The sequence below is a fragment of the Empidonax traillii genome, unplaced genomic scaffold (assembly GCF_003031625.1).
Source record: "Empidonax traillii isolate 1590-97213 ecotype Southwest subspecies unplaced genomic scaffold, ASM303162v1 scaffold1:size7828297, whole genome shotgun sequence".
NCBI lineage: Eukaryota > Metazoa > Chordata > Aves > Passeriformes > Tyrannidae > Empidonax > Empidonax traillii.
In genome coordinates this window covers 4,202,604-4,227,713 of record NW_020955194.1, presented here as the reverse complement: position 1 = coordinate 4,227,713, position 25,110 = coordinate 4,202,604, and the positions used below count along the sequence as shown (strand labels likewise).

At 34.9% G+C, this 25,110-nt stretch overlaps 1 protein-coding gene across 1 annotated transcript in view; it reads right to left on the bottom strand.

The window, feature by feature from the left end:
* CFAP47 (cilia and flagella associated protein 47) overlaps positions 1-25,110 on the bottom strand; it is a 281,400-nt gene that overhangs the window by 48,878 nt on the left and 207,412 nt on the right. Inside the window, exon 58 of the mRNA XM_027894062.1 lies at positions 22,079-22,174. Within this exon, the coding sequence (XP_027749863.1) occupies positions 22,079-22,174 (96 nt within the window). The remainder of the gene's footprint in view (positions 1-22,078; positions 22,175-25,110) is intronic.

Sequence of the window (25,110 nt, the reverse complement as noted above, 5' to 3'; positions counted from 1 at the left end):
ATCTCACCACGTCCCTTAGAACAGCAGGATTGGCAGTCACAGCCAGCACTCTCCAAACCCCCACGTGGTAGGACAGCGGACTCTGCAGGCCTCAGCCTTAGATAAGCGAGACCAACGCAGGGACCCACTGTTCCCAGACCTCGCCGGAAGAGAAGAGAGCGAGGTCTCTAATCTCCGACTTATTTATATTCTGGTTTACGTAAAAATTGTGTGGAATACTGGGTACTTGGCTCCTTCCTTGGTTACAAACTGGTCACCAAGGAAGGCCTAGACTAAAACCATCACATATGCTTAAAATAATCTACATTATTATTATACAAACGAAGCCTTTTCTGTACAATATTACATTGGATTGATTTTGCTGTATTAAAAAAAGAAAACCTAAAGCCATGCTGTCTGTAATGAAGGTAGCCTAATATACTGAACTTCTAAGGGCTTTTTGCAATGACTTGCCAATCTGCAAGCATCAGAACATCTACCTCAGGATGAGTTCCAGCTATTTCAGAAGTTATGGAAAATGCAATACAAGTAAATCAGATAGTCTTTTCACTACCAGGCTCCTTGTTTTGAAAAGAATTCTTGATATTTGTAGGAAACAGTATCTCAGGGTTAGGGTTTCAGCTTTAATTCTATCTGCAGAAAATCCTCTTAGGTATGACCAACTACTTCTACATTAAGATTTGAATAATTTTTTGTGATAATATTTCACACATGCTACAATGCATACATGCTAATACAGGTCTACGAGTATCATTCCCTGGGAATGACTGGATTTGCTCAAGTTAGAGTAGGAAGTTCTTACCTTAACATATCTCAATTTGTGCAAAAAGTTTATCATATAGTAGTTATGGAAATTAAACAACTGTTTTGCACTTTTAATTGCTTAATTCTTGTGTATTTGTATTAGTTATTAGCGATTTGTTTTTGAAGTGCTTACTTGAGAAGTCTAGTATCATGAAATAGCTTGAAAATATCCTCATTAAAAATCCATTAAAATGTTATCATCCGGATGAAAAAACAAACTGCATTTCTTCTTTTTTATTTTAATAAAGATTAAAGATTTTTCTTCTCTCTTAATCTCCCTATTTGATGCATTATCAAGTCCATACCCAAGATTTAAAAGATACACTACATAAATGTATATTGTTGCTAATCAAGCTTTCAAAAAACCTTTCAAAAGGTTTTTTTGAAGATCTTTAAAAATTAGCAACTAATTTTTAATCCAGTACCGGAAATAACTAAGCTGATCACAGACGTTGTTGCAAAGCTACAGCACTGACACAAACTGTTCTCCCCCTGCGACAGAAGAGGCAGCTCTCTCCTGGGATGTACCCACTTTGGACTTAAACTGGTTTAGTTAAGGCAGAGGCCTACAGTATAATATCCTTAAAATAGAAGAGCGTTGCTCAGGATATATTTGCAATTAGATTGCCTGGAATCCACATACATGCACATCGAAGCAGTGTAATCAACAGCAGGTAACCACTTCGTAACACCATTACAGCACATCCTTAAGTTTCATTTGCATTCACTTTTAACATATGACAAATAGAAAAAACTGTAAACTAATACCTAGTTATATTACATATACATTGCATATGTTGTTTGAACTGTAGCTTAATTATGTCTGTTCCAGGGCATATTGCCTCGTTTTTTTAAAATAAATTTTAATACAGAATCTATATGAAAGTATTCTGGGTCATTCTGGCAGAAAATTGGTTATTAAAGATAACAAAAAGACAAATTTTATAATATTGCTGTTGAAACAGATTGTATTCACATTTTTAATAAAAAATCTTCTTAGTAGAAGCTGTTCATAATGACAGTAATTTTTATATCACTGGGCTTGCCTGCAGCTGTCAACTAACCAACTGATCATTAACTGCTAATGCAGATTTATTTCCTTACGATTTTGGCTAGTTAATAAGATAGATGAAATACACCCAACTGCAAAAAGGCCGACTCCCTTATCTTCGTGCAAGCATTTATACCACAATGAGTACCCACAAATTCTTTGCAAGAAATCCATAGCAAGGCTCTTTTTGGAATGGAGGTACATCACCTTTGGTAAAAAGCTTTGGGCCTGATTTTGACAATACTTCACTTGTCTTTCACTGTCCTACAGCCCATTAGGAAACAGCAATAGTTAGGAGAGTAAGCTCAGCTGATCCTTTAAAAGACCAAAGCCATCTGATTCAAACCAAGGGCTGTAATTTGAGTTAACTGCCCTGCAGAGAGGCTTGTGGAGATCTGTGTCCTCCCTCCTTTCATTTTTAGGTAACCTTTTGTAAAGCCTCGCCTCAAGCCTCTCCAAAGGCTGGTGGAGAACACTGATTCTGTAGATTCCTTGGGCACTGAGCCTACAGCTCAGAACTGGATTACATAATTAATCTAAAATGAGTGTATTTCATATTCCTGGCTTCACTTTGGGGCACTACACTATGGTTGAGTTCTGTGCAATCTCTGTGTCAGCCTTGGAAAGCATAGCACTGTGAGAGCTAAAATTAAAGTAGAGATGCACTGGATTCCCATATCAGATGTTATTTGGGTAAAGATGCATTTGTTACCTCTACAGTAGCTTAGAAAAATGTTAAGGGCAGGCATACCAAGCAGTGCCATGGCGATAAAGTTGTTATGGCAATGAGCAAAATATCCTGCAGTATCTTTGCAAAGAATCATCATCCTCTCATGGAAATTCATCACAAAGTCATGTTTTTTTTGTATTAGTAAGGTGCTTTGATGATAGATTTTCTAGATGTTGAAGGGACCATCTTCCTCGATGCATTGCTCTTTATTTTGTAGCATCTCAGAGTGCCTCCCATTGCTTGTACCCAGAAGAGCAGCACTCAGTTAAGGTAGAGCTCACAATGTTTTTCTGAAGTCTGATGGAGAATCATTTTGGAGGGGGCACTTTTATTTGTTTGTTTACTTGTTTTCTGATAGTTTCTCCAATGAAATTACTACAGAATCATTTAAATTAAAACCACAAAACCACAGACAACCCTAGCCATGTAAATGTCAACCCAGTATAATCAGGTCTGTTTTCTACTATTACTCTCACAATCTGGAAAGGGCAAACTCCAAAATATTCATGGACAGCAGCTGCTGCTAGGAAATTATTGCTTATTCTTTCTCAAGGAACTCATCCAGAAAAGAACTGATATCACATAGTAAAGACTGAGATATTGCCAGCACTTCAGAAAGTATCTGAAATACACAAAAAAAAGTCAGGTCTAGGTATTCTTAATTTATTTTCATCTGCTAGAAGAGATAAAAGCCTGACTCACATATGAAAACTAAGACCTTTTATAGAAGCTCTTCCAAAAGTGTTTCACTACTAAATCCTGTGAGTTTAATAAAGAACAAACAATATTTCAGCTTCAACTCTTATTAAGGGTGGGTTCGGGTTTTTTCGATTTTTTTTTTTTATTTCCTGTCATTTAAACATGAAAACATGATCACAATCCCTTGTTATGGATTCTAATTAAAACAGCAGTGAGAAAGTCACAGCCTGTGCTATTTTTGCTACATCAGTATTATAATTATTCAGTCTCAATGAGTAAATATAAATAAGAATTTCTGAATTGACAGTTATCATACAAAAGCCAACAGCTTTCATCTGTGGAGATATTCAGAACTTGACCGGACATGATCCTGGACAACCTGCTTTAGATGACCCTGCATGGGAAAGGAAGGTGTTGGATGGACAGGGTGATCTCAAGAGGTTCCTATTTGGACTGTGTGCAAAAAGGCTTTTGGTTACCTCCAAAGATGGAGATTCCACAACTTTTCTGGGCAACCTGTCTCAGTGCTTGGTCACCCCCAAAGTAAACAAAGCACTACCTTTGCTCAGATAAAAATTCCTGTGTTATCTGTCACTGGGCACCACTGAAAAGAGCTTGACTCCATCCTTCCTCCAGAACTCCCTTCTGGCACTTATGCAGAATAATAAGATCCCCCCAGAGTTCATGAATTCCTTAGTTGCAAAATTAAGTCATGAATATGCAGCTCAAATGCTAATAAACAATTTCACAAATGAGTGGCTAAAACTTTAGAAGCTGCTTTAAGAAAGAAATGGCACAAATAAAGGAATGAATGTTTTAGTCCAACTGAAAGGCTTCACAACATCCCTACCATAAGCACACAATAAAATGTATTAGATAGAACACATTTATAAGATTTGTTTGCTATTTTATGGATCTTGTGTTAATACAATTTTGCATACTTCTGGAAGAGGCTTTCTGGATTATTTAATTAAGAGATTTGATTTAGAAGAATTTCTTTGTGGTACAAAATAATGGATACAAGCTAAACATTTGCTATTTAGATTAAAACAAATGGATTGAGAACAGGGCTCAGTAATTAAATATGCTGTTTCATTTAATACAATTTATTTTGTTTTTAAATGAAGCATGTCTAAAAGGCCAAGTATACAGTTTTCTTTTCATTTATAAAATTATCTTTCTCTAACTAATAGCCTGCAGTTCAGTTTCAGCCAAAATCAAAACAATTATTTTGACAGAAAACACATATTAATTTATTGCTGGAGTGCAGTAACAACTATGATTACAAGGGTTGGGCACACTGAGGAAAAAATTTGTTTCTAATGTTTTCTAATTCAGTTCTCTGGTGATTATCAAAACAAGCAAAATTACACTTAAGATCTTTAACTCTGATAAAACTTTTTAAAAAAATACGTGTAACAGAGGTCACGAAGGTCACATTCTTATTAAGGATTAATAGAAAAGGTTTTTGGGGTTCACTTTACAGAAATTCTGTCAGTCAGCACATTAGGAAAGACCCATCTAAATGGTAGGATAAGAGAACAAACAGTAAGGAAGCAAGGCCGAATGAGCTGTACAGAGCAACACATGAGACAAAAGCCAGAGAAGGAAAATTATTATAAAGAGAGGGAATATTTCAGCAATAGGAATGGAGAAAAGGAACAAACAAAGCATCCAAGGGATCAGCAAAAGAGAAACAGAGATAGACAGAAACTTGCAAAATGAAGCCATAGCAGAGAGCAGAAAATGTGGAGGAGGCCAGAGAGTATTGTATTACAGTCACTTGAGAGAGGGAATGCCAAATAAATAAGAGTAAGCAGTGAAGAATAAAATAAGAATAGTAAGTTTCCTAATTATCCTACAGTCCACCATGAAGTTTTGCTCAAAAACTTCATGGTGGACTGGTATTTTCTATAGCTTTTTCCTTCCAAATCTATTTTTTTCTCTCCAATAATCTTACACATGGTAGATCTACCCCGTCTTCCTCTGACCATGTCATACACTCAAAAACTGCCTATCATCCTTATTTTCCTGATTATAATTTTATGTTGATAAAATCTCGTGAGATCACCCAGGCATCCAAAACCTAAAGGTCTGCAAGCGTAGTAATGCCCTAAATCCAGTATCAGAGAAAGTAGGAGGAAACAGTAAAAAGCCAAAGGAAATGTTCCAAAATCTCTTTTACATCAGCACTGTAAAGCAGGAAAACGGCTACAGTAATATTTTGCAAATGCAAGAGCCACACAAGGAATGGCTTTGTAAACAAGTGTGACCTTCATTTTAGTGCCCAGCCACAAAAAACAAACAAACAAACAAAAAAACCCCACACAAAATTTTATCCTTTCTCTCTTAAAGAAAGTTCATGTTACCCTAAGATAAAGTACTAGCAAGTAAATTAAGACTATGACAGCTTCCCTGTTTCTTAATCTTTTCCTAGATCGAAACATACATAAAAGTGTCTTGACTCCATGGTTGAAAGGAAACCGTAATTGCTTCAGTTCAGATGTAATTGAATTTTTGACATATGTCAAATATCTGATTGCTTTTGACAGATGTACTTTTACTTTCATTTTAAACTTTGTGGATATATGTATCTCTTATCCGATCTCTGAAAGCACAGTCAAGTCCTGAAGCTATGGCAGATTTTAAACACAACCTGCAAAGTGTTGTGAAATCACTAATGACACTGGTGCTGTTACATCCTTCTACTTTCTACACACAGCCAAAAATTTCACACTTCATACAGCAGACAGCAAATGGAGTCACACATACCACAGTGACTCACATATCAGTATCACCTGAGTTATGAATTTTCACGGTCTTAATATTTATACTCTTCATCATTCAAGGTTTAAAGGTTTCTGCAGTAAGGTAGAATCTTTTTGTTTGGTTTCTTAGTACTCAAGAAAATAGGCAAAGTTGGCAAGAGGAATCCCTCTTTAAAAGTAATTTTGCCCATTAATTTTACTTGTGTCATAAAACAATTGTGGTGTGAATGACAGAACCCACAATATGCTACATGTATTTCACAGTCTAATACTTCCTATAGTAGGAATATCGTTTCTACTGGAGGGAACATTCCTGTAGTCCAGTAAATATGATTTCTTTGCATTACCATTAAAATGCTTTTAAGTAGCACTACAAGGTGAGCTTTAAGTATTTGATGGACATTTGTTTTGGCATAAGTTTTAACTTAAAACCTTTAAAAACTTTTTAACCTTTTAAATTTATGACAGCACTTGTTTAGCAGTCATGTTTAGGATATTTTGAGCTTATAGAGATATGAGTAAGCATCTCTAGAATATAATATATAATATTAGAGTAAAAAAAATCTCTAAAATCTAAAAAATCTATAATATTGGGGTAAAAAAATGGTTTGCAACACAGGATGGTACCAGACATCCAAAACTACAAACACAGATCACAACAGTCACTAAAGGAATACAATATTGTTAAACCAGTTTGGATGAAGCAGAGAACAGAAAACTGAATAACTGAGAATCAGTTAAGAGACTGCAGATTGTGTTAAGATAATGCATAAAACTAAATCCAGCCGGGTCCTGAAACTGTTGAGGAATAAACACTTTAATTGCCTTCCAAGCAAAGAAATGGGGGCACTGACAGCTCTGACATCCTCATTTGACGTCTGGTTCTGAAGAGGACTGATGCTGTCAGGCTTAAGACCCAGAGGGACATCAGGAGGGTGAGCATTACACCACAACCAAAAAAAAAAAAAAAGGGGAGATAATTGGAAAGTTTTTATGTGTAATAATTTTAACTATGGTTATAAAGTCTTTTCTATATTATTTTTGACTATGAATAGCAGTATTATTGTTACTGGAATAACAGTAACTTCTTTTTGGCTATCAAATTAGACAAATATTTTTTTTTTCTCCACTTATATATCCTTTTGATTTGTGTGCAACATCCTAAAACCCAACATAGGGCAATTCCAGCCTCAATGTTAAACCACAATACTTGTCAGCAGGTAATCTCTAGATTCTAAAATTCTGAAGATATTCATTACACTTGTTATTCCACCTGAAAATAAATTAGGCTTAAATGAAAAATATATTGATCAAGCTCCTACCTAAAAATCACAAGAGTGAATAAAATACAAAATAAAGATCTGTATTACTTTCATTTCATTAAAAATCCTTAGGCAGAGCACCAGTTTTTAGAGCTGCAGGTTCAGTCTTTACATGAACTATTCCAAAAGTTGTCCCTTTAACCAAAACTCTTCTCCTACTCACAGTTTTGCAGATAGAATTCTTTGTCCTTGTCCTTAAAGGTAAAAATATTCAAAGGTCAGTCAGAATATTGCTGCAATGTAACTGCAGCAATTGGGATTTATCTAGGAGCTGATATCTTCAGAGGATATCCTCAAGGCTTGAGACCTCAATCACCCTCGAGTAACTTCTCTCCACAGAAGTTTTGTTTCACAATTTTGAGCAGTTTCTTTCTCTCAGGCAGCAAAATAAACATTTCAAAACCTTTGTTCTCCTGTGTTTTATATGCTACACATATAAAGCAATACCAGCTTCAAACCAGTTGTTTGATTATTTGTTTTTAGATGTGTTATGGACTTTCCACGGAAATAGCCTGTGACATATTAACAACACCACCAATAGACAACGTGGTACTTAAACCAAGCAGTCCTCTCTTCCTAATGCTACCTACGAGTTCAAGATGTGTCTTGTGGTCCGCTGCAAGTGAAAAAAGATAAAAATCATGCACTCTGAAAACAAGGTTTCAGGACTCAGTTTATAAAACTTTGTGCAGGAAAAGAAAATCCCTGAGAGAAGACAAAAAACTTTCATTTCTTGTATATTTATTAGCAGGTCATTTTGATCACTTCCTTGGTCCAGGAGAAAATGCAGCCAGAAAATGGCCTAGATGTCACTGCTGTTGGATTTTACCATAGTTTTAGGAATAAGTACTGACTTAACTGCAATGGCCACGTACAGAGGCAGGCAATTACATGTCTAGGATGATGATTTAAAGCATACATCTTATGCTCTGACTGTTACTATTGTCATGCAAAACCTGCTCCAGAGCTTATCAAGACTATCATAAAACAGTAATTTGCCCCTAGAGAAAGTACAGAAAAAAACATCAGCAATATCGTCTAGCAAGAAACTCTGTTGAGCTGTCAAGTGCCTTTCTACTTCAGAGACATTCTGGATTTTTATGGCCAAACTGGTAACTCACACCGACTTGTTCTTTTTCTAACAAGTAATGATTTCTGACAGAATCCATTTTTTCAAACTCTGAAAATTCACATCTACGCAACATCATCTTTTATTGTCATATATTCCCACATGCTGTTTATGTACAACTCAGTCATTATACCACGTTAGGACACATCAGCTTAGAAATATTCAGAAATACTTTAACCCTACTGCAAAGATCTGGGTCATATTGGATCAGTTAATGTGACAGCTTGCTCACTTGTCAGACTCAGAAATAGATACAGATCATATTTAAATTTCATTAAGACTTCATTGAAGCTTCATAATATTTTATCCCCTAAATTGCTGTGGTTAATGTGATATTTATTACAATTCTCCTGATTCCCTGAGGGGTAGTTGAAATGTGGCATGAGTTTCCAGCCATAAAAACAAGTAGCAGTTCATGCATTGGGACTGTACATTGATTCATGTTGTGTGAACAAGGTTAAAATCAACTCTGTAGCTGTAATTTAGAGAAAACTACAGTCAGTATTCAAAAAATCCAATAAATATATGAGCTGGTGGCCTCTTAAATTTGGGGAATGATATGCTTGAGGATCTAAATAAAAGGAAGAAAAGAACAACATGCTGAGGAGCAACAATGTACAAAATCAACTGGATTAAAAAAAACAACAATAAAATCGAGTCTAAAAGTGAGAATTAATAGTAAGATATTCTGGAAGGGATCAAGGACCCAAATTACTTGACAGTCAGGATGATTATGAATCATACTGACACAGGAGACAGGCTTTGGATTGTTCAGTGGTAAATGGGAGCTGCAGTGTTTCTCAGCAGAAGTGGGTGCTGCAGATTCCGTACCTCCGTGTGAATCCAGAAGTGGAAATCATACCATCAACCACAATTTAGGAGGCAAGATGACCACTTCATTTTCATATAAAATATAGAACAAATGTCTGAATATAGTTTTTACTTAATTTTTTGCACAAACTGCTCATTTTCAATTCTTAGTAAGAGACAAGTGATTTTTCTTTTGATTCAGAAAGGAAGAAAACCAATCACCATTGCTGATTCCTTTTTAAAGCTTAGTGAAAATACAGTAGCAGATAAAACTATATGAAAAAAATACCTTTCTGGAATAGGAAGGAGACATTTTAGGTCAGTAATTGTAACTTTCACTGACATTGACTTGTGGTGAGATAATTGGCAATGAAAATTTTCATTCAAGTGACTTATCAATTAATAATAATCCATTTTAAATTTGTCAAAAGAAGAAGCTGTCATTTTTCAAATCTAAGACATTTTCCTTTTCCATGTGGTTCAGTATAGTCTCTAAAGCAGCTCAAGGCATAAGTGATTTGCAGTCAAACATTGAAGAAATGTAAGGACAAATGCTTTTCCCAATAGCTGTTTGTCATAGGTGTCAAACTGAAGAAAAGGTGTATAAAGACGACAAGGAACAGATCTTTACAAACTGTCATTTGGTATCAACCTAAAGGAAAAAAAAATAAAACTTTATCTTCTGATATATGGCAGTAAGGATTTGAAGAAGAGTAAGAAAGAATTATATAAAAAAAAAAAAAAGTTCATTTTCCTGCAATCTATAGCTTTTCCTGGTGGAATATATTTGATCTCCAAATTTAACTTCATCATTAGATATCTTTGTTTTGTATAAAGACTAATGACCACCAAATGTAAAAGAAAATGGTGATTCTTTAGAGCTAGTAGACTTTAATGTTAAAGAAAAGAAAGCTTGTACAGTCTGCATCTATTGATGGCACTTGATTTCTTGCCTGTTTTTGTCCTGATGTAGTAAAAGAATAAGAAAAACAATATAAGGGAAATTCTGAAAATGTTAATTTGGAAATTTCAAAGTTTTTTTTTTTCCATTTTGGGTTATACTAATACAGGCACGTTTAAAGAATATTTACTTATCCAGAACTCTGCAGACATTTTTTTTCATTCATTCACTGCTAAACATTTCAGCCATTGTGATCACCTACTTGACCTGAATACACAGGATTTCTCAGAACTCATTTGAAAAATCAAGGTTCAGTCTTAGTAACTCTTCTTGTACAAGAGAATTCAATTAGAAAAGACTCATCTGCTTGACAGCGATTCCTCCACATTTCATTGAGAATTGTTCTTAGAGTTAATTAACCTCATTGTTAAAAATAGGTTTCATTTTTCATTTGGCTCCTGAATAACACTGACTTGTTTTCAGTCCCTGCTTTTTCCTGTGAGCGTGAATGCTCCGTCACCAACTTCTTGCTTTTTACAGAGGTAGAACAAATGTATTCCCACCAAAACTCTGTTTAGCTAAGTAATCAGGGATCACTGAATCTCCCCCTTTCATCCTGAATCATTTAAACATGCTTATATTGCAAACACTAACAACAACCTAAAGAAAGCAATTCAGGCTAATTAACTCTGTATATCAAATGGAGGGATTCCATAAGTAAACAGGCTTCAAGAAGTTTGGAAAAAGAAAAAAAAAAAAAGCTCAGTATTTCTCTAATTGATAACAGGCAGAGGAACCAAAAAGTAGCAAAAAAGGCATTTCCACTTAATTCAGAGATAGGAGAATTGGGTAAATCTGCAGATCAAAGAAACAAAAATAACATAAAAACTAATTCTTGATTTGGAAAAAGTATAAAGCAGTAAGAATAAAAGACTAAGAGGATACAGTTGGTGATTTCACATTTGAAAGGATGCCAAGTAAACTGGAAAATAAGGATCATCCAAAATTTCCTCAAATGCTACTGGCATGCTACATTATTGTGTAGCATTTTGTGCTATTGTGTGTGATAAACTGTTTTGCTTGTTTGTGTGTGTAGAAAACTTAGAGTGTAGTTCACACAGTCTGAAAAACAGTTCTTTTCAGTGACCAACTTCTTATTTTCCTATTTAATTGAAAAGAGAAAACTGTATACAATGACTATTAAAAAACCTAGGACAGGACGGAATGCAATCCAGGTTGTGGTTTCTGTTGGTTTTATGTAGCAGAGGTAATAAAAATGGCAACAAACCTCAGGGATCACCTTAGATTATTTGTTCTTATTGTAAGAAAGAAAATGCTACCTGTAATTAATAGATATCAATCTTTATGGGCATATAACCTTTGTTTTATCTTAATATCTTTCTGAAGAAAAAGTGATTTAATTTATAAGGGATTTTCAGTGCTTATGAAGCAATAAGATAAAAGACAAATTCAGCATCAGAAGTTGTTGCAATATTATAGCTTTCACTTCAATGTAAAAAGCATTGTTATAATACAAGCAGGCAAACTAGGCAATCACAAAATATGATTTGCAGTCATTAAGTTCATTAAGTTTATTTATTACGTACAACTCTCATATTAACTAGACTGAATTTAACACCTTAAAGAGGCAGTTAATAGTTCCAATATAGAGATAAAACAAACTGAGATACATTAAGAAGTTTCAAGGACTTTTTGATGGTTGCATGGGATAGTTTACACTCTAAGTTTCCTTTCAGACTTTGTATGAAAATTGTTTTCCCAATGCTTCACCAAAAAATCAAGAGAAAAGAGGTTTTGCTTACCTTTCAAGGCTCAAGGTTTTACTCTGAAAGAGTCATGGCTTTAGTATGGAAAAGCTTTAGTACACCTATATCACTGTTTCTCTGGTTAAAAATGAAAACAGTGATAAATTGCTTCTCTCAAGTAAGTGGAGATTTGTGAAAATGAAATTATCAAGTACCTTAGCAAGATGTGAGCATAGAAAGTACTCAAGGTTCAGGGCATTTTTATTACCTACCTAATTTTGAAAGGTTTTAACTATTTTTGCAAATACAGGTTTTATCTAAAGTACCATATTAACAGTAATATTAGAAGTGTCAAATACTTGCACATAAACCAGTTCATGGTAAAATTAATGTCTCAGCAAGTAGAGTCTGAGAAAGCAAAACACTCTTCCAGTGCTCTCATGACCCTTTAAATGTGTTGTCATCTCAAAAGTTGTCCTTACTGCACAAAGAAATAAGTTTAATTTTTTTTTTTCTCCACTCAACAGAAGATGGGACTAGACCAAGTGACTATGAATGCAATAAAGCACCTTTTCTATACTGTCTATATAAACTCTGATGTGCAAATGAAGAATTTTGTGTTTCACGCTTCAGTGGCTGTGAGTTATTACTCCTTGCAGTAGTAAAGGTCACAATTCAAGCACTTTTCAGCTATTTGTGATGTAAGTCGTGGTTCTACAGTTCTCTAAGACTACACAAATTATAGCCTATACTTCATATCAATATCAAAACCCCCTCTGTTGGCTTATATACTCTGATTTATGAGCACAATAAGCTTCACATTCAAATGAGAGGCAAAGTCTGGGTTACACTTAAAGCATATCCTTATCTTTCACACACAGCAAACTCAGCAGTAGTGTTCATATTCTTTTTTTTCTGTGTTTCTTTGGGGTTTGTTTGGGTTTTTTGAGCTTGGTATCAATCATGCATTTAAAGAAAGAAGTATTGCTTAAACCTGAATATTATTGTAAGATGCAACTAATGTTGATGACTGCAGGTATCCACCTGATCTTCAGATAAACAGGAAGGGTTTCAGCATAAATATTGTAAAAGCTAATAATGAGATCCTGTATGTGTCACAAAAGGTTGAAGAGAAAGATAAATAAATTTTTACAGAAACTTATATGAAAAGAGGTACTAGTGATATGCATTCCTCTGCAAATACACTCAGGCAGGTACAATCCCAATGGCTTTATCAAATCAAAACAGGCCCTGCCTAATCATTCAGGCTTTGTGACAGAAAAGTAAATCAGGGAATCCAAATTCCCCCTGGTAAGTAAGTGAAAGATATAAATTTTTAATGAGAATGTGAATAATTTATTTTCTTTCCCATAAAAAAATGTTGAATAATTTGTTAATCTTAGTAATAATATGACAAAATATCTAGGGAAGAATGAAAGCAGCAGAGTACGAGGAATATGATGTTCATTTTAATTAAATTATTCCTCCCCTACAGAGAAGAATTTTAAGATCCCATTTGTCAAGAACTGGAGCTACAGTATTATTGATCCAGGTTATATCTTGTAAACAAGGAGAAATATATAATTTTGAGGAGAACATATAGATATTGGCACACTGAAGTATTTATCAAAATGGTTAATCTCACAAATAATTCCAGCTCAATTCACACCACAGCAATTAGAATACATGCCCGACATAAACATTTCCATTTCCTATAATTTCAGTGCAACTGAGACAGTTGGTTAAATTTAAAGTCTTCACTATTTGGGGATTGTCTTAAATGCCTGAAATTCAGCACACTCAAACATGACACTAAATCAAGCACTGAACAAACCAAATGCATCTTTCACTATAATTAATAATCTGATTTCTGAACGCAGTTGTTAGCAGCTATTATTTCAACTGATCATATACCATACCACAGAACGAAATACAATATTTAAGTGTATATAACTCATGATAGGATGTTGAGGGGAGAGAACACAGGAGGGAAGAGAGACAGGCCAAAGCAGATGAGGGAAGAACAAGTATACGAGGATAAAGGTAAAAGAAGACAAAAAAAATGCCAGTTATGTAGGCAGGTGCTGGCGAGTACAGCTGTCTGACAACACCTCAGTCTTGACCACTGTCCTGTACTCTTATTAAATCTTATGTTTATCTTCTATGTAAGCACACTCTCCATCCTGAGCCTCTGTGTGAGCTGGTCACCAGCAAAGTTCAAGCTGAACTAGTCAGCCAGTTGCCTGAGGCCTGAGTGTCAGCTGCTGGGGAGACTCAGTGGAGGGAGCCAGTCAGTGGAGGGAACAGTGTTCTGCATGAGCTGGATGTGTCAGCTGCTACCCAGCATTGAGTCAGACTAACCAGCAAGAAGCAGGAGGCCACCTGCTGTGGTCCTAAAATCAGCTGGATTCTTAACTCTCACAGTCTGAAGTTCACATTGGGTTTAAGCACACTAAGCTTTCCACTTCATCACAGATTCTCTTAAATGTTAAACCTCAGCAAGATTTTTTCTGCTCCTGGTAAACCATGTTGGATCTAGTTATCATGTACATTGCCAAACTAAAGCCCAGTCAACACTGACTCCACCAAGTATAAAATGCATATCTGCATGCCCAGAACACCCTGACAGATTTCCTAACCAATTCAAACAACTAGTCCAGAGGACTTTGTGACTAAACTAAAACAAACAAACAAAACAAAACAAACAAACAAAAAAACACCAAACCACAACTGCTTTCCTTTCTATTCCTTGCTGACTGCAATTCAGACGGATATTTCATGTAATTCCAACTCAGAACATTTTTGGGAAGCGACAGAAATAGGTATCTATTGAAGGGTTGTAGAACTGTAAATAAAGAAGGCAGACAAAAGAATTCAGAGAGCTCTGGAACATGTGTAGAAGCGAGTTAATTGTTTGGCAGGACAATTATAGAATGATTTGATTGTATAAGTTTGACTTGTGTGATTGGGTTTTGTACAAATACAGGATAAAAAAGAGACACTCCTGTGTAACATACCGGGGTCTGAGCTACATTACACTGAATTCCAAAAGTGACTCCAGGTACATCCCACTGTTCACAGTCCCTCAATATAGCAGTTACACACAGCACCAAGGGTTTGCAAAAGAGTTTTACAGTTGTCATCTGAATACCTGTGCTCACTGGAGCCTGCACTTCTAAGGACATCTGATGCTACTTGGGATGAGAAAAAAAGGGTCAGAACTGGGACCGTCACAGACATGTTAAAATCTTAACACTTGGGAAATAAGACCTTTCAAATGAAGCTGAAGTACACAAAGTTCTGCAAGCCAGTTAAACCAAACTGTGATTAAGAAAATCCTTAAGTGTTCACTGGCTAAAGTGTGAGCCACTGTATTGAAAATTCTGTGACCATCATGTATAACAATTCTTGTTCAACCATTGAATGCATTATATATATATATAAGTACATACATATATATAAAACTTGACTTTCTCTTAGCTTCTTATAGTTGAGACCCATCCTTCACTGACTAAAAGAAAAAAAATCGTTTAAAGCCTTTTACAAAAGAGTTCTAGAAAATCTAAGTATATGAAAAAAAGAACATTAATTCAGCAGTTTAATTATCAGGAACTCATAAGGCATAAAAATTCAATGTTGAAAGATCAGTTTCAATACTTCCTTCTAGCATTTACATTTTAAAAAAAAATCTGTGCCTCAGACAATTACTTAGTAAGATAAGTTTAAATTGTGTTTCTCCTGTGAAAAGTATATAGTAATAAAAAAAAACAAAAACAAAAAACCAATTGAAACCAGCTAGTTCTTTTTTTTCCTCAAACCTCCATAATTTTTCGTGAAAAACTTGAAATTTTAACATGATATTCTGTCTCTGAATGTTCTCACACAAAATGTTCAGTTTCTTTCCTGCACATACCTCATCTGCTTTTTTTTTTTTAAAAAAAACCTATTTAAAAACCTATTTAAAAATATTAAGGTGATATTGTCAAGAATTCTGTAATTGTTGTCAGCCTCTTCTTTAGGAAAAAGAAAATCACTGTAATTGTTCCAAGTTTTCATATATTTTTTTCCATTAATACCAATGCCAGGAGAATGAGGGGTTTTTTATTTGTTTCTTTCATTTTTAGTCTTCTGTCCTCTCTCAGAAAGGTTAGGCATACATCTCCAACAAACCTTCAATGCTTTGCAGAACCCAACAGCTGGATAGGCAAAGAAAGTCAACTTATAAACACAAATGAAGAAAAGCTACATCAGAATAAACAGCTTTAATTCTCAGCCAGCAAATTACAAGCTAGTTTAGGGAAGGAGGGAAACTTAGTCTTCAGTGTATATTTGGGGTGCAGTATGGATGTGGAAGAGTCTTGCACAAATGAATTAAAGGCAGACAGAGACATGTCGTGACTGTTTCAAGAGCAGAGGAGGACAGAGAAAACGGATATAAAACAGAGGTCCAGAAAATCAAGCTGCTTCTGTTCTGCTCTAGAAACAATTGTTCGATACTGCCGGTAATTTCCCCACCGTGCATGTGCAGCTGGAAAAAAAGATTAGTGCAGATAATTTTTTATGGCCAATTTAGAGTTAGACATAGATTTACTGGGTAATTTACAGGATGAAACAAATCTGTGTCTCTGGAGTTTTCACTGAGTTTATTACCTTAACAGGTGAAGGCTAAAAGCAAGAATCAGGAAGAGGGGAGGAATTAAGCAGTTCTGTCTTATTCAAGGGCACATTCTGACTCCATCTTGTCCATCCACAGCTGTTATCAAATAGATTAGCAGCAATATGCTATTCTAAGTCATAATTAATCATCTTTTCATTTTCTAGCTCTATTGAAAATGAAGGAGATAATTTCTTATCAAGTTATAAAACACAGCAGATATTTTTAAATAGAGAAATAAGTTAAGATAATGTGAAATAACAGCCTCTCCTGAGGCTGATTTGCATAGTTTAAATGCTCTAAAGTACTATACTCTGGATGTTCAGTAACAAATCATAAGATTTTGATGGAATCTACTGCATGGCCCAGCTAAAATCTGTGAGGCAATTATAGCTTGAAAATCTGTTTTCCATGATAAATCCATATGGGAAGTCTTATGTGGATCTGCATGAGACTATGCAAAAGCTGTGTTTCTGATGTCTTCCCTTCTCTTATTTGCATCCTGAATATCTTTTTTCTTCTCTCTTCTTTTGCAGCATCATGAGAGCATGCTGCAGTAAATAAACAATTTTCTTATACAGTCAAGGGAAGGTACTGTTCTACTCCTTCAACTCAGGGGATTGTTTTTAAGAAAACAGTAAAAGAGACTTTTTGCTTATTCTTACAGTGCTGCTTTTCACTTGCTTAACTTCAAGTTATTTCACTAAAAAGGATTCCTGATTTGCAAATAGAGATATATCTACACCGTTTAATCTGTAAAGAAAGTAATATTCAAAGGTAAAAAGAGGGTATATAACAGGCCCCATAAACACATATAAAATATGGCCTGAGGAGATTGCAAAGAATTACAAAGAAAAATCTTTAGGCTTTCTTGTTCACCATATTAGAAGGCAAGAGTGCCTTAAAACATGACACAAAAATGTCCTTACTGATTTTCTCCATGTGAGAAAGGTCTCAGGTGTGCTGTGGCTTTAGAGGGCTCTCCAAGGTTTTCCATGCTGACAGCAGAAACAACTTGCACTCTAGAAAGCCACCAGTTTGAATGCATTGATTTTGCCAGCATACCTCTCTGCAGATAAATATGGCTTAGACTACATCATTTGTGCTGCCTGATTCTCTGTAAGCTGTAACATCAGAACACTGCTCTTTAGAATGGTTTCTCCTGGTTGAGAGAGGCAAGCCAGAAAAATGCCACCATGTTCATGGATTAGGAAGGGGTCCCATGTCTTCCCTTCTGCTGGAAATTTCACAAAGCAGATGTACCTCTGTACAAGCTTCCAAGTGCCATGATGCCACTTCAGAGAAAACTGAGCAAGGAGAAATGCCAGCTGAAGGTTTAAACAAGGAACAGTCATACAGACAGGCATCCAAACATGGCCAAGAAGGAAACGCATCGTGTCTTGCATTCACTGGATTCAAGAAGGCTGCTACTTTGTGGTGAGCATAAACAGCAATTTCTTCAAAGGCATATGTAATCTTCAGAGTAGCAGTTCAGCTGCCTGTGATGCAAAGCCTAATTAGGTGCAGCACAGCACCACAACTTTGGATTTATTTTGCTGAGAAAATTGATAAAGTGTGAGAAAATACCTAAGCCTTGCAAGATAACTTAGACAGAATGGTGGTAACACCTTAAGGACTCAGCAAGAAACCACCGAAATGAAAAGATATAAAAACTCTATGAAGAGAAAACTAATAATCAGAAGGTAGCAACTCAGCAGTATCATGGACCATCACAATGGAGACTTGTATAGATGAGACAAGAAAATACTTAGACTAAGGAAATTTCAAGGAAATCTGACCCCTGAATACTCCAGCATTTCAATGGAACTCTAACCCCTTCAATTCCCCTGTGAAAATGGGTTCCAAAAATAAGGAAAATTTGATTATAAAACAGTGAAAATATGGATTTTTTTTTTTTTTAAAGTGCATCTCCTAATTATCACAAATTCTTTTACTGTGGTTTGCAGTGAGGTCTTGGGGTGTGTGTGTAGGTTCCCTTCTTCTCCAGCTAATTTCATAATTAATAACTTTGTATGAAGATAAAAATATTACAGTTTTGCATATGTACCTGGCTGTTCAGTCCTTTTATTGCTTGAATGTCCCTTTCCGATAGAATCCATTATCTGACCATTGACTGCTTCTTGACACAACCTCTTACTTAAGTTATACACATCATAAAATGTAAAACTCTCTGTTGTTGTGAGTCAGTGGCCAAACTATGGTCACAAAGTACAGTTAAAACATGGAAGAGGAAAGAAAACCTAATATTTTCCAACACGTTTTCAAAATAGTCTACTAGAATGGAGAACTATTTCTCACAGTACCTTTTTTTTGTGGCTCTTCGAGTCATTTTGTGATAATGAAAGCATAAGAAAAGAGAGAGAGAGACAGAGGAACGAAGGACAACCAGGGCAATCAAGTATGTTAGTTTTGTTGTTTTTTCAGTCTTTGAAAGCAAGAGAAAAATAGATTGTGCATGCAGAATTACTGAAAGAAAAAAGCAGATGCAAATAAGTATAGAATTAAAGAAGGAAGTCTTGAAATACAACATTTTAGCAAAATGGCCTGAGGACCTGAAATAAATTTATGCCATTTCTTAGGTGAAATTAGTTTTAAAGCTAAATTATCCGTAATCATAGTGGACTGTACATGACATAAAAAGTATGCTAAAATGCTTTTCCAAACAATGTTGAATAAAATATGAAACTACATTAGTAATACACTTCCAAAGAACATACACGGAATTTTAATAGCTCAGATTTGATTGCCATCAAAGTGGTTTAACACTGCAGGCAGCTTTTTGGAAAATGTCTCACTAACATTACATACATTTATTAAATATATTTTATCTTTCCTTCTTAAGGGCTTAGGAGAGTTAATAAATACATATACTTTACACCAAACCAAAGTTAGAAGGCTAAATAAAGAGTTAATCAAAAAAGTTCTCAATAAAAAGGGAAAAGAGATAAACATGATACAGGTGACATGACTGCTTAAAATATAGAAGTCTCAAAACACAAAACTAGTGCTGAAATATGGAGAGAGATATCTAAAGAGCAGGTCCAGCAAACTGCCCTGTTTACTGATCCTGTTTGATGCTACAAGGAGTCGTTTACAACGCACCAGCTTAGCCATAAACAGAGACTGGCAGCTAAGCCATAAAATGCGATGACTGGAGGTTGAACACAAAATGAGATCACACCTTCAGCATCATGATGGGATACACAAACACAGTTTGTGTTCCTGGGAAACAGTACAATGCAGCTCAGTACACTTATGTTGCTACTGTGAAGCCAAGGCAGGGAAAAAGGATAGTCTGCTTCAAGTAACAGCCTCACAGCATGGATACTATTTTGGCTTTCTTGAAAAAGGATGCTGAAAAAATTATTCCCAGATTCTCAGCCTATCTTGTTATTCCTTCAGTTCTTAGAGTGAGATAAAAGCAAGTAATTAATCAGCTTTTCCACAAGCATGAAGGTTCCTCATAAAATGATCTAGCAAGCACATTCCAGCAAGTCTATCAAGAATTATATTTAATTCCAACACATTTTCAAAATATTCTTTCTTTGTTATAGGGAATAGTGGCAAAGCACTAACACCTGCATCTAATCTGATCTTCATCTACTGATCATATAATTAAAATACTGCAGATATAAAAAAAAAAGTAGCAGAAAGTACAATTTATAAAGATTGCCCTGGTGCTCTAATATTTCTCTCAAGCGATTTCATTGTCAGTTTTACTATGTACATGAATTAGATTGTTTTGGACAGTTCCTCACTGCTTCTGTGAAAAAAAAAGAATATATACATATATATATATATATATATATATATATTTATATATTTATATATTTATATATAAGGTCATGACAAAAGTTACAACTTTTATACATGTCTGTGTAAAATGTATATATAGAAAATGATATGAGGTCCAGGCCAATTCTTATGTATTTTTTTTCTTCTAAATCCTTATCACCCATAAATTTTGTTGGGGTATAATAAGCTGCAAGGAGAGAAAACTTCTCCCTAACTACCAAACTGCAAAAAATTTTACTTCAAAAATAAATTTCTTAGCAATTACATTTTTTTCCACTCTCGTACTTCATGTTTTAGGAAACTGTAACTTGTTGCAGGATATTTTGAAAAAAAAATATTTTTAATAGTTTAAGTATATTTTAAATGTATTTTACTTTTCCAGTGTATTCATTTGCACTTCCTCATTAGAAAAAAATAACTTTTTAGAAGCCTTTCAATTTCACTTTAATTAAGAATCTTAACAATTGATTCTTTTCTACCTAATAGGCATTTTATAGCAGTATTGCACATCTTGACAGTTATAAAACACAACTATATTTATTTGCACTTAATCTTTGAATAATAATTTGAATCATAATTTAATTTTTTAATAAAATTCAAAGTCTCTCCTAGGAATTCACCAAGACTCCATTATTATATGGGCATATTCAGCCTTCTTATATCATATTTGTAGCACCTATTATTAGGTCAGGTTACATTCCTCTTATTTCTTTTCCACAGAATCATCACTTTGTCACCACACAACATCTGTGCTTTGATAGTAAGATATTTATAAAAGAAATTATATTTCAAAAGTCTAAGAAAATCACTGCAGCAGTGAGGAGAGAGAGAATAATATACACTTCAGAGTAACTTTACTGGGTGCACCTCTGATTATTACCTAGTTATTTTAAGTAAAACAAATAAATATCATTCATATAGTGCTAATTCTCACAGGAATTATGAGTTGCACTCATACACCAAATTTTACACACACTCTTGATTTCAGAGAGTAAAAAATATCACACCACATAAATAATTCAATCATAAAATCATAGAATATCCTGAGTTGGAATGGACCACAAGGATCATCAAAGTACAGCTCTTGGTCCAACACAGGACCATCCCCAAGAGTCACACCATGTGCTTAAGAGGATCATCCAAACATTTCTTGAACTCTGTCAGGCTTGGTGCTGTGACCACTCCCTTGGGGAGGCCATTCCAGTGCCCAACCACCCTGTGGATCAAGTGCCTTTTTCTAATTTCAACATAAACCTCCCCTGGCACGACTTCAGGCCATTCCCTCGGATCCTGTCACTGGTCACCAGAGAGAAGAGATCAGTGCCTGCCCCTCCTCTTCCCCTCATGAGGAGGTTGTCACTGCAATGAGGTCTCCCCTCAGTCTCCTTTTCTCCAGCTGAACAGACGAAGTGCCATCAGCCACTCCTCATATGGCTTCCCCTCAAGGCCCTTCATCATCCTCATTGCCCTCCTTTGGACACTCTCCAATGGCTTAATATCCTTCTTGCACTGTGGTGCCCCCAACTTCACTCAGTGCTTGAGATGAGGCTGCACCAGTGCAGAACAGAACAGGACAATCACCTCCCTCGACCCGCTTTATTCAAAGTAGAGTTCAAGAAATCTCATACCTCGTGGTTGTTTAAACAGAAGATGGAAAACAGATTCCTTACTGGTGGACTCTGACAGGAGAGATGCATTGAAATTACGACTGGACAGTTCCCGATCTAAAAAGAAAAAAAAAAATTCAACCAAAAAAACAACAAGAAGAAAAATATTCATGAAAATTCATTTAAAAGCCAAAATTTCCCAATATAACAGCTTCATAGACATGGGTTTTAAAAAATACATTCTTGAATGGGAGAATATAGCCCTGTTTTCCCTCTTTTGCTTAAAGGTTCTCCCAGTATCTTCCTCATTGTGATGAAGTATAGATATCATATGAATATCTTTCTAAATAGCATGAAAATAAAATAACACACCATCACGGAAAAACAAAGTTTAAAACGTTTTCAGTTAAATAACATCTAGAGATTACAAAATAAATGGTTTTGTAAATGAAAAAATCAAATAGCAATGAAATCCCATGGTGACATAAAATGTTAAGAGAAAGCTTGGGAGAACAGTGTTCAGGACTAGCAGTATTTCCATAGTTGCAGACAAGAATTGGTTTTTGTTGGCAAGTTACTGGATCAACTAACAGATCACTTCATAAAGACAGAGGATTCAGACATTATTTAGATTATTTCACTGATTACTCTCAATGTTGTGGATAATGGAACAATGAGATAAGAAAAACTGAAGTCCAATTTTATAAAAAGTCTTTGGAGCTGTTCAAGCAGCCAAAGGAAATGCCCTATTGGAAATATATCTAGTAGTTAACTCCAAGAATCTGAGCCCAACAGATAGACTATATCTGTATAATACGTCATATAAAGTGTGGTAACACTGAATGATGAACTGCTGACAGGAAGATACGATACACAGGACTCATCAAACAGCCAGGGAAGACTGTCATTTGGGGTTATGGAACAGAGTTAAAATAGCTTTAAGAAACAGAATGATGATCAAAGATGTTCAGGAAGGCAAAGAAAAGCTCTCTTGGCACTATCAAACTTCTTGCTTCTTGCAAGAATAGAAACAGCCTCAAAATTATTTCACCTCAAGAACAAAGTTTCAGTTTTTGGAAACCTGTTTAGAGGTTTAAAATAAAATTTATAATCTATGAGAAAATACTAAAAGAATTGAAGGGCCCTTTCCAAATATTAAAAAATGGGTGCATAAGAAAAGCCAACACACCCATTTTAATATATCAATAAAACAACAATATCATTGTCTTTCTTTACCTGAGAGACTGCAATGGCAGAAGTGAGGCTATAGGGAAAGCATCTCCTATAATGCTAATTATTCTGAAGGACTTATTTATTATTTTTTATCCCAGAATGCTAAAAAGCTGAATACTGTAAATCGTTACTACTAGAAGAGTTTTCCAAGGTTTCAAATACCTGTTATTTATTTTTTCTTTATATCAATCCACACATTCAGCTAAAAACTAATTTTCCCAGAACTAGCTAACTGATCTCTGGAAACTTTTTTTTTCCCTCTGAAAACTAATTTCACTTTATAAAATTAAAAGAACTAGGTTATGTTTCATGACGTTCCAAAAATGCATTTATCAGTTCAGAAGTGCATTTATATATTGCACATAATTTTTTTAATTGGTAGCTGACATAACATTTCAAATTATGCCAGAATCAGCACAAAGTGATGTCAACACTTCTATTTTAAACTGATATGATTGCAAATATTTTTTTCTCACATCTTTACTATTTCATTCTAACACTGACTTATGTATATGCAATAATACTTATGTCCAATGCATTTTGCCTAAAAGAAAAATCACTGTAATTAGCAGACTTGCCTCTGAGTATTTAGTTCAGTTACATAATAAAGTCAGAGAAAGCAGTATGAAAATATTTTGCAGTGCACATTTAAAAAGTGGCAATTCTAGTTAGGAAATCTCTAAATGGAAAAAGGCACAGCCAAGCTACTGTGCATGCAACTTTCTCTTGGACATAAAGCAAGTTTTAATAATCCACAACATGACACTTTGTACATATCCTTACCAGAAAGTAACTTTATACACTGCAACAGAAATCAGCTTTGCTAATGCAGGTAAACTCACCTCCCTTATCTAATTCCTAATTACCACTGTAGCTTTTATCTTTTCTTTGATCATGGCTCTTCAAAGTTTGAAATTAATATCCTCTATAAAAGCAGTTAGTCTTTTTTTTTTTTTTTTTTTTGAAACTCCAGTAGACATTTGGATCACTGAAATGATGAAATCAGATCACCCATGTTGACTAAAATAAAGCATTATAGGTATTAATGAACCAGTAATACTTAAGGACAATTCTTATACAGGTGAATTCTGGGGGTTTCAGAGGTTTACACTGAAGATTTCAGTAGTTTCAATTATTTATATATATTTTTTTTGCTTCCAAAAAGTCTTAGTAGACATATTATATAGTGGTATTTACGTAAGAGCAGTATCATTCAATTTGAAACAGCTGAATTAGTACAAATGGTTGCTAAACCACTCGTGAAAAGAGTTTGCATACTCTGTAGTTCTGATCATTGTCTCACATTGGGGAAAATCAGCTGCTGTCAAATAAACATTACTCACATGAATATTTTTAATGTAGCTATGAATGCCCCTGTGAATTAGAGCTGTACATTTAAGCACCTAAGTATCTAAATCCTGGGAAGAAAACTTATTGTTCTTAAATTCAGGAAAAAAAGACATCTAGTTTTAGGAGGTCCAAGATTTCATCCTTTCCTCACAAATTACCAGACTGTGGGTAGTTTTACTCGCTCTGTTATTATCCCAAATAAAAGGACTGTTTGTGCTACAATAGCAGTCAAAATTCTCAGAAAGAAATATTTCTGAGAAATAATGCTCTGGGGTTTGACAAAGCTTCAGAAATGCAAATGAAAGCTTCAGAAATGGTACAGATACAACAATTCCCAATTAATATCTATTTTAATTCCTGAACTGTGCAATTCTAAATATAATTTCACATCTATCTAGGGCAGAAACTGCCTATGGAATGTTACTTGAAAACAAGATAGAGATAACTTCTGTAATCTTCTTTAAAGCATT